Source organism: Mesoplodon bidens (assembly GCF_964165515.1).
Source record: "Mesoplodon bidens genome assembly, chromosome: 3".
Classification (NCBI taxonomy): Eukaryota; Metazoa; Chordata; class Mammalia; order Artiodactyla; family Ziphiidae; genus Mesoplodon; species Mesoplodon bidens.
In genome coordinates, this window is record NC_138178.1 from 19,026,578 (window position 1) to 19,043,071 (window position 16,494).

General features: G+C 39.5%; 1 protein-coding gene and 1 long non-coding RNA gene across 9 annotated transcripts in view; one reads left to right on the forward strand and one right to left on the reverse strand.

The window, feature by feature from the left end:
- Positions 1-7,637, reverse strand: part of LOC308614669 — a 41,238-nt gene extending 33,601 nt beyond the window's left edge. The window contains exons 1-2 of the long non-coding RNA XR_014015419.1: positions 7,372-7,637; positions 4,976-5,122 (exon numbers count right to left, since the gene is read on the reverse strand). This is a non-coding gene — a long non-coding RNA (uncharacterized lncRNA). The remainder of the gene's footprint in view (positions 1-4,975; positions 5,123-7,371) is intronic.
- A 139-nt stretch (positions 7,638-7,776) lies between these two features.
- Positions 7,777-16,494, forward strand: part of ANKRD26 (ankyrin repeat domain containing 26) — a 69,543-nt gene continuing 60,825 nt past the window's right edge. For all 8 annotated transcript variants that reach the window (XM_081227891.1, XM_081227898.1, XM_081227897.1 and 5 more), the window contains exons 1-6: positions 7,777-8,159; positions 10,444-10,516; positions 11,398-11,458; positions 11,548-11,741; positions 14,855-14,981; positions 15,524-15,585. In XM_081227891.1, the coding sequence (XP_081084017.1) occupies positions 7,930-8,159; positions 10,444-10,516; positions 11,398-11,458; positions 11,548-11,741; positions 14,855-14,981; positions 15,524-15,585 (747 nt within the window). In that variant the 5' untranslated portion in view covers positions 7,777-7,929. The remainder of the gene's footprint in view (positions 8,160-10,443; positions 10,517-11,397; positions 11,459-11,547; positions 11,742-14,854; positions 14,982-15,523; positions 15,586-16,494) is intronic.

Sequence of the window (16,494 nt, forward strand, 5' to 3'; positions counted from 1 at the left end):
ATAATGCCATAGAGAATATGAGTAGTAAGTGGTTTTTTCGTCTTTGAAAATATCGCAGTGACTATAACAATAAAGAAGATGGAATGTCTTCCTGAGGAAAATCTGCCTTCTTTTTTGGAAGATAAAATGTGCAAGGTAGGACTGAGTGCCAGGCTAACAGTATCTTTTACATAGAAGGATCTGTTAACTGGATAAAAAGATAACTCTAAGACCTGCAGCATGTGAAACTCCTTAAGTATTCTGGATTGATTTCATACAAGATGTGTTTTATCTTTGATCAAACAGTTGCCTCCATTCACAGTCCTGAGGCATGTTAAAGACCAGTTGTTGGTAAACTTGAGATGTTAGGAATGTCTGTATAACTCTCCTGGAAGTTCTGAACTAGGTGATGAAAGAGAGGTGCGAGAAGACGGAGAAAGAAGAGACAAAATATGGAGGATTGGAGAAGATGGTTGCTAAAGGATTTCCAGGAAGAACAAAAGAGAGACTGTTTATATTATTTGGAAATAAGCATCGTTATCTAAAAAGAAACCCAAATCAACTATAACCAAAATATCAAATGACTGAATGATTATAAGAAATTTGTGAATCACACTATGCAAAGCCTGGGGCTTCCCTGGTAGCGCAATGGTTGAGAATCTGCTGCCAATGCAGGGGACACGGGTTCGATCCCTGGTCCTGGAAGATCCCAAATGCCTCGGAGCAACTAAGCCCGTGTGCCACAACTCCTGAGCCTGCACTCTAGAGCCTGCGAGCCACAACTGCTGAGCCTGTGTGCCACAACTACTGAAGCCCACGCTCCTAGAGCCCGTGCTCTGCAACAAGAGAAGCCACCGCAGTGAGAAGCCCACGCACCGCAAGGAAGAGTAGGTCCCGCTCGCTGCAACTGGAGAAATCCCGCGTGCAGCAATGAAGACCCAACGCAGCCTAAATTAATTAATTAATTTAAAAAAAACCCCAAAACTATGCAAAACCTGGTGCACAATGTTTCCTGGTGGAGGGAGCACAGCTCCCACCAAGTAGAAGCATCTTGTCAGCATTATCTCTGCTAGGCCAAAAGGTTCATAATTTTTTATTTTTAATTTTGCTGAAAGATAATGTTTTATACTGTTACAGCACAAAGAAAACTGACTTCAAAATTTATCAAAACTTAACGTGATCTTTTTTCTTCTTTTTTTTCTTCTTGTTTGGGAAGTCGATAGGAGGGCAAGTGCATACTTGTACCCTGGTTCTGCTTTCTGTATGCTTCTTCATCCTTGTTAGATTTTAAGATTCTTAAGTTCATGCTTCTTCTTAGTGTCATAAGATCTCCTCAAATCCTCTCATATAAAATTTGAAGAAAGAGTTGTTAAAGGAGTACATATAAGGTAAAAAGAATGTCTCTCTTGGTTGGGTTTTATAAAAAATACACCTTTTCTTTTCTTTTTTTTAAAATACACCTTTTCTAAAAGTGAACTGTTAACTATGCTTCTCAGTACTCCGAATCACAAATTTCATTTATCCACCAAAGCTGCTGTTGGTCACTGTTAGAACTGATTATATGGTTAGCATTATATTTTGTAAATTACTTGTGATGCCAAGGTGATGTTTAGGATTTGTGCTTAACTCTGGGGGAAATATTTCTTTAAATGGATAATGCTGATTTTTTAAAGAGGGTTAACATAAATCATAACAGTGGGAAAATAAATTTTTACCAGAACTTTCAAACTATCTCCTATTTCCTATGCACCTAATACCATCAGCATGAAGTCATCCACATAATGTGTAAATTTGATGTCCTGTAAGGTAGTGAGAATATCAAGATCTTGGTGGATTAAATTACCACAGAATTATCAGCATTTGATGAGCAAATGTTGTCTTGAGGCAAGATGATGAAGTTGAACCCCTATCCATATCAAGTAAGAGTAGAAAGCTTCTGGTTCCCATGGTTAATTTGTGAACTGATTGTATCCTTTGATCATTAAAAAAAAATTTAGGGGACTTCCCGGGCGGTGCAGTGGTTAAGACTTCGCCTTCCAATGCAGCGGGTGTGAGTTTGATCCCTGATTGGGGAGCTAGGATCCTTCACGCCTCACAGCCAAAATAACCAAAACATAAAACAAGCAATATTGTAACAAATTCAGTGAAGACTTTAAAAATGGTCCATATCAAAAAATCTTTTTAAAAAATTTAGTTCCTTGATTGTAAACAAAAAGAATGTTTTATTAATTATGCATGTTAATGCTTTATCTGTATTTGCATTTATACTGAGTGTGTGTGTGTGTGGGGGGCTGCACCGGCCCTGGCAGCGAAAGCGCCAAGTCCTAACCACTGGACCGCCACGGAATGCCCTATACTAAATTTTTTGGTCACAAATTTTATGTGGCCAAATGTACTGATATTTTCTTTTGACACTTCCATTGTTTTTGTTTGAAAAATCTTCATAAACTTATAAATAATACCACTCATCCATATTTTCTTCTAAAATATTTAATGGTTTCACTAAAAAGACTAAACATTTTTACTAACCTGGAGTTTCTTTTGGTGTATATGTTGAGATTTGTAGTTAACTTCTTATCATTAATTGATTTTTCCCAAACCACTTATTAATAATCTATATAATTCTCATTGATTTGTATAGTTTCTCTTATGTTAATACGTTCTCACCTCTTACTGTTTTCCAGTAATATGCTTATTCTTCTGTAGGCTAGTATTTAATAATTATATTTTTATATTTACTAATTATGTATTTTATAATCTAACAGAAAAAATTTAATTTATCTTAACTTTCTTTAAACATATTTAAAGCTATTTTATTTTAACTAGAAACAAATCACTATATGTCTATGCAAAAGCAACATATGTTTATTGCTGAAAAGTTAGAAAATATAAATAAGAAAATAAATATGAAAGAAGGAAGACCTTAGTAGTGAGAGTGGATGTAGCTATGCCTCATTCTCCTAGCACTGGGTCCCCCACGTGCAAGGTTCTGAGGGGTGATGTTAAGCTTTTGCCCTACCTCCTTCCCCTCTTAGAACCCACTTGGGTCCTAGGTTGGTGACTGAGGCGCCTATTTTGTATCCAGTGAAAAAAGTTTGGCCACAAAGGGGATGGCCATAACACCTTTCTTGGTACCAACTCCCTATAAAACTAAGAGGTCCTATGTTTGCCACAGACTCTGGAGCAAAAAACGGCTTAAGACTTTATGAAGTAGAGATGCCGACCCGTTTTTCTTGTAGATGGAAGTGCATTGCTGGCTGACTGTAGTCATGAGAAAATAAGCTCAGTACCAATAAGAGAATAATAATAAGAGAAAATAAGCTCAGTGCCTTCTCATAGGAAGCAAAGACCCTCATTGGAAGGGCTAAAGTAGGCACGTTGCCAACTGATGCTCCATATCCTCACAATGCTGGGGGGTCAGGGACACGGGATAGTCTGGATTCTATGGGGGAGAAGTATGGAAGTAAAACAGCTGAAATTTTAACTTGCATTCCTAATGAGTTTCAATGTTTGAGAGTTACAAAGAAAAGTTACAAACACCCCAGTCTGCCTATGGAATCTCAGGAGTCACAGATGGTGTCTACTCTGGCTAGGTAGCGAAGGTAGGAAGAGGGTGAAAATTTTTTCCAGCTATAAACTGCCATGATAAGCAGAAATTATCCTAAGGGGGCCACAGAGTTGAGGGGTATGTTGGGCATGAAAATGCTCAGATCAGGTCTCCAGTGCTAGGGACAGGGTAACCAACCATGCCAGTTTTCCCAGGACTGTCTTGGTTTTATCACTGATAGTCCTGTGTCCCAAGAAAGCCCCAGTCCTGGGCAAACTAGGGAACCTACTTGGGACACATAGTAGACTGACAGCCCCAGCAGCTGTCCTTCAGGATCCACGTCTGTGTCTGTCCTATGCCCATGCTTCCCACGACTGCTCCCAGCCATTGTACCCACAATAGGGGTAAAATACAGGCCCTTTCCTGGAAGATGGAGGATTTATTTCTCATATGACTTTGGCTCCAGGATTCCCCTTTGGCCTGGCCAGAAATGTTGTTAGAACTGTGCTGCAGTTTTAGACTCTCTCTACCCAGTCCTCTTTGTTTCCCTCTATCTCCACTTCTTCCATTCTTCCTAGCTCCCTCCCTCCATAATTTTCTATGGCCACTTAACATATTACCACAAATTTCGTGGCTTAAAACCACACATATTTATAGTATAGTTCTGGAGGTCAGAGGTCTGAAATTATTCTCACTGAGCTAACATCAAGGCTGCATTCCTTTCTGGAGGTTCTAGAGGACAATTAGTTTTCTTGTCTTTTCCGACTTGTAGAGGCCACCTGTATTCCTTGGTTTGTGGCCCCTTCCATCTTCAAAGCCAGCAATGACCTGTTGAGTCTTCCTCATATCATTCTGACACTCCTGCCTCCTTCCACATATGAAGGACCCTTGTGATTACACTGGACCCAACTGAATTTCTTAAGGCATCCATAACATGTTTTTCATCATAAAACAGGTATTACTCTGACATTATTAATTCCATTAACATATGTTAAATAAATATTAAATAAATAATTATTAAATAAATATGCAGGAAACCACCAGGGCATTATTTGAGTCTTAGATAGGCATGGGAGCTCTAAGCAACAACTTTACTTTAAAAATTTTTTTTATTTATTTATTTGGCTGTGCCAGGTCTTAGTTGGCAGCACTCGGGCTCTTTTAGTTGCAGCATGTGGCATCTAGTTCCCTGACCAGGGATCGAACCTGGGCCCCTGGCACTGGGAGTGTGAAATCTTAACCCCTGGACCACCAGGGAAGTCCCTAAGCAACAACTTTCTAGAGGGCATCTGTTTGCAAAGAAATCTGGGAATCTTAGCTTTCAAGTGCTTGGGGATCCAGGTAGCATTTGACAAGGCCATACAGAAGTTCAGAGTTGGCCTAGCATATACTCCTTGAGCATCTCTGGTCTATACAGAAACACTAGTCAACCAAATCTTGACAACCTACCTGGAGTCCTGGTGTGTGGTTCTTATCTCCCTACAGCCTGGTAGTGTCTTTGACCCTCATTCCAGGCTGCATCAGCAAGTGTCAGAGTCTTCTTCAGATGTCACAATAGGGAGCCTTTACTGGTCTCATAGGTCACACTGGGGAGTACTGCGGAGACAAATAGAGGACAAAAGATAATTTTATGGTTGGGCTATTATAGGAAGAAAATTGTGGGTGATCAGAGTTGAAGCCAGTCACACACATCAAAACCATTTGGTCCAGCTAAGCTGGATAGACCTGAGAAATGTTTTTTTGTTTGTTTTTTGTTTTGTTTTTGTTCATTGCTCTTTCACCTGTGAAGACACTGTCCTGGAACCAGCTATCACTTCAACAGGGACCCTGCCTCCCTCCAGAGTTTTTCGGCACAACTGCTTTCTTTCTTTCTTTATTTCTTTCTTTTTTTTTTTTTTTTTGGCTGTGCCACGTTCCCCAACCAGGGATGGAACTCGTGCTTGCTGCAGTGGAAGCGAGGAGTCCTAACCTCTGGACCTCCAGGGAATTCCCCCAGCAGCAATTTCTGCTGAAGGTCTGGACACCTGACTTCTGAGTCACTAATTCCAAACAATTTGTTGTCAAATCATTCAACCTACAAAGCACAAAATGGCATTAAATGGCCTCTGAAGAATAAGTACCTAAATTAATATCTACGCATTTGTCTTGCTGTAAAATATGGCTGCCAAACTTTCAAATTTTGCTGGTGCATCTTGTGCAATGGTGGTATCTGTTACTTTTTACTTTGGTTAATCAAAATTCTTAAAATCATTAACATGATTTTGATCTTGAAATCATCAACAAATGTAATAGGAACCTGCTGAGTTTGGGGATAGCTGGTTTTGTATTAACTGTTGTTGTGAGCCTGCTTCTGCTTCTGTCTGTTTCACCCACAGTACCAGGTTTGGTTTAATTGTATTGTAACTGTATAATTACAGTAATTGTATAATTACTGGATCAAGTACTACATTAAAAGGAGTTTCTGTATACCGTCGCCTCTTTCTACCAGTATGGAGTATGGAGTCAACCTATTTTGCTTTATTCCTAAGAAATGGAATAAAGATGGAAACACAAATTGCAGATAGAGAAAGATGGAAGCAAGGGAAAAGATTATTTAAAGTTTGGGAAATTTTAAAGAATATGGGACAAGTATAAAGCATAAGAGGTTTCATAACAATGGAGAGGATAAGATTCCATAAGGTCACTATGATGATTAGATTTAGGAGTGGGAAACACATTTGGGTGGATAAAGCAAAGGAGCAAAGAGACTATTAAGAGGAAACACAAAAGTTAGATGTCCCTATTAGTTAGCTAATTACTGAAAAATTTGGCTAATAGAATTTTAGGGAAATTTAGCTATATTGCTTTTTAAATTTGTAGCAACGATCTTATACTTCAATAAAAAACAGAGTACTTGTTTGCATTCTACTTGATTTTCTTCATCTGCATACTATTCTTCAATATTCTTCAATCTATACCAACCAGTTTGTGCCTTCCTTAAGTACTGCCAGAAAATATCAACTCTCCTGTTACAAAATTATAGCTTAAAAAAGTTCTTCACTCTTGTTGTCAAACGAATACACAGATATCAAACAATAATCATTTACAAATTATAATGAAAGAATAATATACCATTACAAAAAAAAAGCGCCCAGATACAGATATATCAAGAAGTGTACAGGATTTACATAATGAAAAAAGCTACCAAAGGCTAATGAAGGACATAAAATAAGACAAATTGAGAGACATAACATGTACCTGGATACACTGATACAAGAGACTGATTCTCAGTTAAAATTCTCTTAACCTAATTACAATCAAAATCTCACTAAGATCTCTCTTTAGCTTGGCATAGTGATTAAAAATTCATCTCAAATAATGTAGAGGTAAACATTTCCAAGAGAATACTGAAAAGGAAGAATAAGGAGGGGAACCTTGGACCTGTAATAGATATTTATATTTCATACACTACTGACACTAGAAGAAGCAGACCAGAATGGAAAACCCAGAAACAGAAAAAACATCCGAGAATTAAATGGAAGATTAAGGGGTAAACTCGGTGAGGAAAGATGGATTGTTTGGGACAAGTGGATAACCATTTTTTAAAAAGTTCTCATATGTTACACCATGCTCCAAAATAAATCTTGAATTTAGAGATTTAATTAGGGGAAAATAAAAGCAAAAACTAAAATATAGGTGAAGAAAATGTGCAGACGGAACGCTGGGCCACAGGGGAGGGTCAGGAGGCACGCGGAAACGCGTCTTCATTTCATCTGGAGAAACTGCGTTGGTTTCTCCTAAGTTTGCACTTGATGACACCTGTCGCCACAATCTCTGGAACCATGAAAACAGCTTTCTGTACTTACATCTGTTAAATTCCATGGAGAAAGCCTGGGGCCCAGAGGGATGTGGAAAGGAATAAACTGAGGGATAAGGAGATTTACAGAGTATTTTTAGGGGAGCTCTCTGGGGGACGAGGCCTTCAGCATCCTGAAGCTCCACTCCACTCTAGCCCCAGTCGCATGCGAAGACGACTCTCTCACGGAAGATTCTAAAATTTGCAAATGTCCAGAAACGCTCAGCCAGCTCGCACCACCGTTGGAAAACAACTCAGCGCGTCCCACAAACAATCGCAGAGATTTGGGACTTTCGGGCCTCGCACATGCGCACTGGGCACTCCTGCGCTCCGTGCCTCTGTGCGCAAGCGCAGTGACGCCGTCTTACAAGGCGCGCACGCGCACTGTGTTTAGCTGTAACGCTTGGCTAGGGTTACTCTGGGCTGAGAGATGAGAAACCGCGGAGCTTCCCAGCTGGGATGTTGTGGCTAGACCGCGTTGGCTTATCTGTACCGCTAGTGTTAGGCTCAGGAGACTGTGAGAAGCCGAGGGGGAGGTGAGGTGTGTCTGAAGCGTGTAGGCTCTGCGATGAAGAAGATTTTTGGCTTCGGAAGTAAGAAGGGCGAGTCGCCCTTCGGCTCCTCCACCAGCCCGCGGAGAGAGAGCGGTAATCGGGCCAACTCCCGGCCCGAGTACCACATCCGACACAAGGATCTCGGGAAGGCCCACAAAGCTGCCAGCGTGGGCAACGTAGCCAAAGTGCAGCAGATTCTGTTGCTTGGGAAGAATGGCTTGAACGACAGGGACAAGATGAACAGGTAACCGGGGAGGGCGGGAGGAGGCGGGGCGGACCTGGGTGGGGCCCCTGCTGTCAGTTTCCCCTCCGAGGCTCGTGGACACCTACGTGGGGTCCCGCGCCCCGCAGACTTTATAGGCAGCAAAAGCCTTAGCTGGTTTCGGACCCGCTCATGATTCCCCTTATAGAGCACTTTACTGACAGTTTTAAAGTCATTTGGCTGAATGTCAGTAATCACAGAAACGAAATTAAACATGAACAGCATCTTATTTTTAATGTACACATTTTTATACCGTAATGTTATATGTTACAGAGAAGTGCATAATGAGGAAAATAATTCTCATGACAGATCAACTTCTGGACTAAAAATTCTTCAGATACAATCCAGTATCTTTAAAAAAAATAATTTATTTATTGCTGTGTTGGGTCTTCATTGCCGTGCACGGGCTTCTCATTGTGGTGGCTTCTCTTGTTGTGGAGCGCGGGCTCTAGGCGCGCGAGCTCAGTTAGTTGTGGAACGTGGGCCTCAGTAGATGTGGAACGTGGGCTAGGTAGTTGTGGCTTGCCGGCTCTGGAGTGCAGGCTCAGTAGTTGTGGCCCATGGGCTTAGTTTCTCTGCAGCATGTGGGATCTTCCTGGACCAGGGCTCGAACCCGTGTCCCCTGCATTAGTAGGCGGATTCTTTATTTTTGGCTGTGCTGGGTCTTCACTGCTGCACGTGGGCTTTCTCTAGTTGCAGCGAGTGGGGGCTACTCTTCGTTGCAGTGCGTGGGCTTCTCATTGGGGTGGCTTCTGTTGTTGTGGAGCACGGGCTGTAGGTGCGCAGGCTTCAGTAGTTGTGGCATGCGGGCTCAGTAGTTGTGGTTTGCGGGCTCTAGAGCGCAGGCTCAGTAGTTGTGGCGCACGGGCTTAGTTGCTCCACAATATGTGGGATCTTCCCAGACCAGGGCTCGAACCCGTGTCCCCTGCATTGGCAGGCGGATCCTTAACTACTATGCCACCAGGGAAGTCCCGAGCCCATCCTTGATTCAGGAACCATTGCCTTCACAGGCTGAAATCTTAAAGGTTGGAGGCTGCCATTGAGCAGGCCTCAGGGGTGAGGCACAGGGGTGATTTGGGAGGGGAGCCTATAGGAAGGAAGATATTTAGGCAGTACATAGGGAAAGAGAGGCACAGCTGCCAGGACTCTGTTTCTACAGCACTGTCTCTGCTTGAGGATCTGAGTGCCTATGAGGGTTTTTAAGAGCTAGCTATTTATGTGGACCTGAATCAGGCAGGACCTGTATAGGAAAATTAAGTAGACTTTATAATTTTTAATGTTTTAATCTCTCTGGGAATAGTTTAACATATAAATTAGACATATAAATTTGTTCTTTGACTTTTGTACATTTAACTTTCAAACATTTCAGGGGACTCCCTGTACTGTTTTAGAGTAAAGGGAAGGAATGGGGCCTTCTTTTTTTTTTTTTAATACATTTATTTATTTATTTATTTATTTATTTATTTATTGGCTTCATTGCTGCGCGCGGGCTTTCTCTTTGCGGCGAGTGGGGGCTACTCTTCGTTGTGGTGCACGGCCTTCTCATTGTGGTAGCTTCTCTTGCTGCGGAGCACAGGCTCTAGGCGTGCGGGCTTCAGTAGTGGTGGCGTGTGGGCTCAGTAGTTGTGGCTTGCGGGCGCTAGAGTGAAAGCTCAGTAGTTGTGGTGCACGGGCTTAGCTGCTCCGCGGAATGTGGGATCTTCCCGGACCAGGGCTTGAAGCCGTGTGCCCTGCGTTGGCAGGTGGATTCTTAACCCCTGCGCCATCGGGATAGCCCCGGGAGCCTTCTTTAATAAGTGGTTTCCCTGCTGGAGAACCAAGACTGCCATTTTTGATGGACACAGATTACTCTTTGAACCAGGCACGGACAATGGAGAAGGAACAGCATATCCTTCTACTTTGTTTTAGGTCATCAGGTTTGTTCCAGTTCTGGTAAACAAAAGTTATGTTACCCATTAATTGGGTTTTCAGTTCAGGTTTTAGGACTTTGGTGAAAACAAATTATTCTCAGGCTCTGCCAGTATATTGGCTGTCACCCTTTGTTATTGGAACTAAGAATGGGTCTTAGCTAGATATTTCATAGGTTGGGAGAGATGGAAGCAGAAATAGGTAACTAAAAGCTTTTCTAAAACAGAGGCCACATTTTAATGATGTCAGGAAACATCACTTAATATATAGATAACCAACCTTTCACTTGATTTTTTTTGTTTGTTTTTGGTTAAATAAATGAAATCACTCATTTTTGTTATATATTTTTGCTCTGAAGGCTTTCCAACAAACCTGGTGTTGATGATTCATGGCCTACATCAGATGATGAAGACTTAGATTTTGATACCAAGGTAAAGTTCTCTCCTGTGAAATTAGTTTTCCTGCTTTGAATTTAGTTTTGTGTAGTATTAACTTTTAAAGTTTAGCAGTGGTCTACTTCTCATTGTTTTATGTTTGTAGTAGAAAGTTGGTCAGAGCAAACCATTTTATAAAATATGACTAGTTGAATTTTTTTTTTACTTTGCTAAATACTGACGGTCGGGGCTGAAGAGAAAATGGGCTGGGAAGTAGATAGTGACAGGAAAAGTGTATTGGGAAGCACTTTCCCACAAGGGAGGAAATACGAAATTTGGTCAAGGATAAGGATTCTTACTGTGACTTTTCAACCATACTGACGTGATTTCTATATGCTCATGCTTAAATGAAATCTTTAGTGGATACAGTTACTTACTGTAATAATCATAGCATTTTCCTGGGGCCTTTCACTTCCAAAACTATGTAGCATATATCATCTAGCTCTTTTTTCTTGGACAATTTTTATTTTGGTATCATAGAGTTGTTAGGAGAGAACTTTTTTTTTCTCTGTTTCTGTCTTTGGTTCTGCATTAAGCCTAAAATAACAGTCGAAATTATGGAAATGTAGAAATTAAAATTCTGTTTCTCAAAATCCATATTATGAAGGGTTCGCTGTGTTTTCTGAAGCATTACATTAAGCGTATATTTAGGGAATTCCCTGGTTGTCCAGTGGTTAGGACTCCACGCTCTCACTGCCAAGGACCCAGGTTCAATCCCTGGTCGGGGAATTAAGATCCCGCAAGCGGTGCAGGATCTTATTTCCCCGACCAGGGGTTGAACCCATGCCCACTGCAGTGGAAGCATGGAGTTTTAACCACTGGATCGCCAGGGAATTCCCAATACTTCTTATTCTTAAAGCTCTTGTTTTCTTCTCTAGAATGTCCTGAAACCAAGCTTAACAAAGCTAATGAGTGCTTGTCAGCAATCCAAGAAAAACAGTAAGTTATTTGAAGACTGTCCTTCTTGTGTTATTCACTGATTTGAAATTACGGATGTTCTCATGTACTCCACCTTGTTTTCACTATAGTAGAAGCAAAATGTGGCATCGTGAGACCAGAAGAGAGAACCTTCTTTGAGCACAATAGTTCTGATAGTGGAAATGAAGATGTGGTCGAAACCTTTCCCAAACCATCAATCCAGGGCGTCTCTCATCCTGCTTTCCCATCACCTGAACCTCTCCCAAAACCTCTCAAGTCTTCAGCAGGCCTTGGTCTTACAAAGGTAAGTTGTTCTGTTTTGTTTTTAACTTTTTTTCTGTGCTTTTTCACATACCAGCCCCCTGATTCTTACAGTGATGAAAAGGATCCCTTACAGAAATGGAATTCCTCAAGATCACGATAGAAAACAGTATAATAACAAGAGCAATATATGTGCAGGATTGAGATTTATGAACGTTGGTGGCAGTAAACCATTCTGAAGTATGCCATTATGAGAGGAAAGAATGAGAAAGCAACTAGAAAGAACAGCTAGATGAACATGAAGATGGGGAGGGGGACGAAGGGGAAGAATTCATTTAAGAAGGACAAGATGAATTTAAAGATTGAATGAGGGTCAAGGTGAGAGAGATTATTATACAAACAACAGAAATAGTGGGGTTAAGTGAGAGCAGAAACTCTATATTATAAAATATGATAGAAATTATTTCAAATTCAAATTAACAAGAGAAAATCAGGTCATGGGGAAAAATGCTCGTGCTCTTTTGAATGACATATAGTTGATTTTTATGAAGAACTGAAAGAGACTTTGATCTTTACCTTTTTTTGGTTGTTGTTGTTGTTTTTTAATTGAAGTGTAATTGATTTACAATACTGTGTTAGTTTCAGGTGTACAGCAAAATGACTTGGTTATACATATATATGTATATATCTATATTCTTTTCAATTCTTTTCCATTATAGTTTATTACAAGGTATTGAATATAGTTCCATGTGGAAGTTAGTTTTAATCTGAAGTTTTTTCCTTTTTAAAAAATTCTCACTTTTAAATTAATAAGGTTATGTCTTATATTTAATCTAGCAAAACCTTTGTTCATAGATAATGCAAGATGAGCTCTGTTTTAGGCCTTATCAGATTTATTATGAATTAAGAATTTTGGGCCCTTCTGTTTCTTGTGGTTTCTTACTTACTGTTTGGTATATACTTAACTAATTTATCTTACTGTTTGGTATCATCTTGGTAGGTGTTTTAGATCTTTTTGAGAATAAACAGAGAGGAAATAAATAAGTATTTTATCTAGTCTTCCACTAAGATTATAATTTCTAATTATGTAAATGAGGTTCTTAATTTCAAGTCATTAAATGAGAAAATTTTAAACTGCAACAGTCTTAAAGAAAAAAATATAGAAATCATTTTTTCTGGAGAGATTCTGATTTATCTTTTCCTAGTAATATCTGCACATAATGGGCACATATACACACATCAAATGAATGAAATCACAATTTATGATTTTTTTCTAATATAAACTACTTGTTATTATAAAATAATAAGGAAGGAAAAATTACCAGCAGAGTGTACAAAATTATCTTTGTAAGATAATTTTTTACTTTTTAAAATATCTCCAGCAGTAGGTACATTTCATGTTATTCTTGAGAAACTTTATTAACTTCAGTATTTACAGGTAAACTAGCATGTAAATATTTTGTTACACAAGTTAAACTAACATGTAAATTTTTTCATATCTAAAACTCAGGAATCCTGGTTACTTGATTTTTTAGTCCCTTTGTTCTTCCCTCATGTGAATATTGGGTCCTGTTTGTTAATCATAGATGTATCTGAGAACTTTTAAATCTCCCAACTTGGATAATCATAGTTTTACTAATTTTTTTTAGTTCTATATCATTTCCCCAATCTTTAACTGCCATTCTATAAGGTGTAGATAGGAAGAGTTATTAGCGTGCTGTTCACAGGTGAATAAGGAAACCATGTGAATTTTAAAATAGGGTTTTATATTTCTTCCGTACATCATAGTAGTACTTAAAAATGCCTCATAATTCCATAATCACATAAACATTCTCTTCTACAATTTAAAACTTGTCCTTTAAGATTAATTTTTGAAAAGGAGTCTTCTTGTAGTCTCTTGAGTTGGTGTTTTACAATTAAATCTTTTCATTAAACTTAAAAATGCTTATTGCTATAATATCCCAGAAATGAATATTTGCACATATTCATGAAAGAGTATATTTTATATCCTTAAACAAATGTTGTAATATATAATTGAAAAATTGAATCTCATAGTTTTCTTCCCCAGTCTTGTTTATATTTTCAAAAGTTCAGAACTCTGCATAGGTTTGCATCATTTAATTATACCAGGTTAGTATATTTTACAGATATCTATCTTAACATCATATGCTTTTCCTGAATAAGTTTATCTATTACTAATCCAAATGCATTTATCCAAATCTTTCCTCTAAGTCCCCTGGGTGCCTCAAATTTGTTATGCCCCAAACTGAAGACATTGTCCCTGATGCTTTCCTCTTTCCTGACTCTTTGTAAGCTACTCTGTCATCTGTCTTCCCCATCCTAGTAGATAACATCACTGAAATACCGAAGCAGGAAAAATCCTGGACTCCATCCCTCCCTGAAATCACCACATCCTGTTGCTCATCAAGTTCAGTATTTTCTACCTGCTTACCATTTTTCATTTCCTATTACTTTCTCACTTATAATTTTGAAATGCTCTTTTCTAGTTTTGCTCCCCTGATGTTCATCTTTACGTTGCTGCCAGAGTGACCTTTCTAAAATATATTTGTGAAGATGTAACACCTCTACTTATGTAGTGGATCCCCATCACATGAAGGAGAAAGTTCATGTTCTAGGAGGACACTTGCTTTTTTTGGGTTGGCTCTGATCCTCCAGTTTTGTCTCTCCATACCATTCCCGGTAACTGTGTTCTAGTTTTCCACATGACTTGTTATGTTGTTTCACGCCTCATCCTTTTGCTCAGGCTGCCCTTTCTAGAATCCCCTTCATGTCCCCGCTCTACACTGTGTGTGTCTTTTAAGACACAGACCTGTCTTTGCAGCATTTCCTGAGCTATCCAGATACAGCTGACTCCTCTTTCCTTTGTGCCCTTCCTGTACTCTGTTCACATCAATTGTAGAGCTTTTGAGTGATACTTTGCTGTTCTTACTTGTTTTCATGTAGTTCTACTTCTCCTAGAATACAGAGCAGAATTGGTCTTCTATTTATATTTCCAGCTTTTCTCCCAGGATAGTGCCTATGATTTGATAGATCCAGTAAATGTTTGTTGTCTTACTGATTGATTGAATGACCAAATGAATGAATATGATGTTTTCTGGGATGAGGTGTTTGTTTTATTTTGTTTTGTTTTTATAGGAAGGAGCAACAAATCCAGAAATTGGAGAAAAAGAAAATGATACTGATATTGAAAGCGCTCCACAAGAGCAAACAGATCATAACAATTTGACTTCTGTTGATGGAGCTCAGAAGAATAATAGGAGTGGTAAGTTAGTGAATATTTATGAATTTTTTTCTATGCTTAAAGGCTAGTCTAAAAACATCTAAAGTGTGTAGATCCAAATATACTACCCGTTTCTTTCTTTCTTTTTTTTTTTTTTTTTTGCGGTACGCGGGCCTCTCACTGCTGTGGCCTCTCCCGTTGCGGAGCACAGCCTCCGGACACACAGGCCCAGCGGCCATGGCTCACGGGCCCAGCCGCTCCGCGGCATGTGGGATCTTCCTGGACCGGGGCATGAACCCGTGTCCCCTGCATCGGCAGGCGGACTCTCAACCACTGCGCCACCAGGGAAGCCCTTTTTTTTTTTTTTTTTCCATTTCTTTTAAAGTATGTTTCTTTTGCTCTGTTTCTTCAGAAGTATCCCAACTACTACCAACTTTTTCTTCCTGAAAATGCCTCAACCTTCTGAAATTCTTTTCTGCTACTTTATTTTATTTAAATATTTGTGGATGGAGATAGACATATATGTATTTAAAATTCATAGTAGTAAATGTTCTCATTAATGTATCTGTGGCTGCATTTTACAGATATGATGTCAGCATTAGGATTAGGAGAAGAGGAAGGTATAGAATCGCCTTGGGATTCTGAGGTACTGTCTTCTATTATTATTATTTTTTTATTTTAAAATATAAGCACTGAGTGATGTTAAAACATAAAAGGGGGGATGCTTTGACTTTACTTTCTCACCTTTGCATTTGCCCATCAAAATTTTTTCCTTATATTTTTAACCTGTAATTAATTAAATAATTGTGTGCTAAGTATAATAACTACCACATAGTGCACTTTTGTTAATTTGCAAGATTCACCTAATGAAACCAGTGTAGCACAGAGCAAAAACCAAGGCTTAGAAGTCATAAGGAATCAGTTTGGGTTCTGAAGTTAAATTTATCTAAAAACTGAAGCATTGGGCTTCCCTGGTGGCGCAGTGGTTGAGAGTCCGCCTGCCGATGCAGGGGGCACGGGTTCGTGCCCCGGTCTGGGAGGATCCCGCGTGCCGCGGAGCGGTTGGGCCCGTGAGCCATGGCCGTTGGGCCTGCGCGTCCGGAGCCTGTGCTCCGCAACGGGAGAGGCCACAACAGTGAGAGGCCCGCATACAGCAAAAAAAAAAAAAAAAAAAAAAAAAAAAAAAAAAAAAAAAAAAATAAAAACTGAAGCATTATTCCAGGTCAGCCTATGGCCAAATGTATGTTTCTTTTTTCTTTTCTTTTTTTAAAAAATTTTTTGTTGGAGTATAGTTGATTTACAATGTTGTGTTAGTTTCAGATATACAGCAAAGTGAATCAGTTATACATATATCCACTCTTTTTTCGATTCCTTCCCTATGTAGGCCATTACAGAGTATTCAGTAGAGTTCTCTGTGCTATACAGTAGGTCCTTATTATTGATCTATTTTATATATAGTAGGGTGTATCTGTCAGTCCCAGTCTCCCAAGCAAATGTATGTTTCTTTGGTGCATATGGATGTGTAAAACTCCTAGTGAGGTTCAGAGAGAAACAG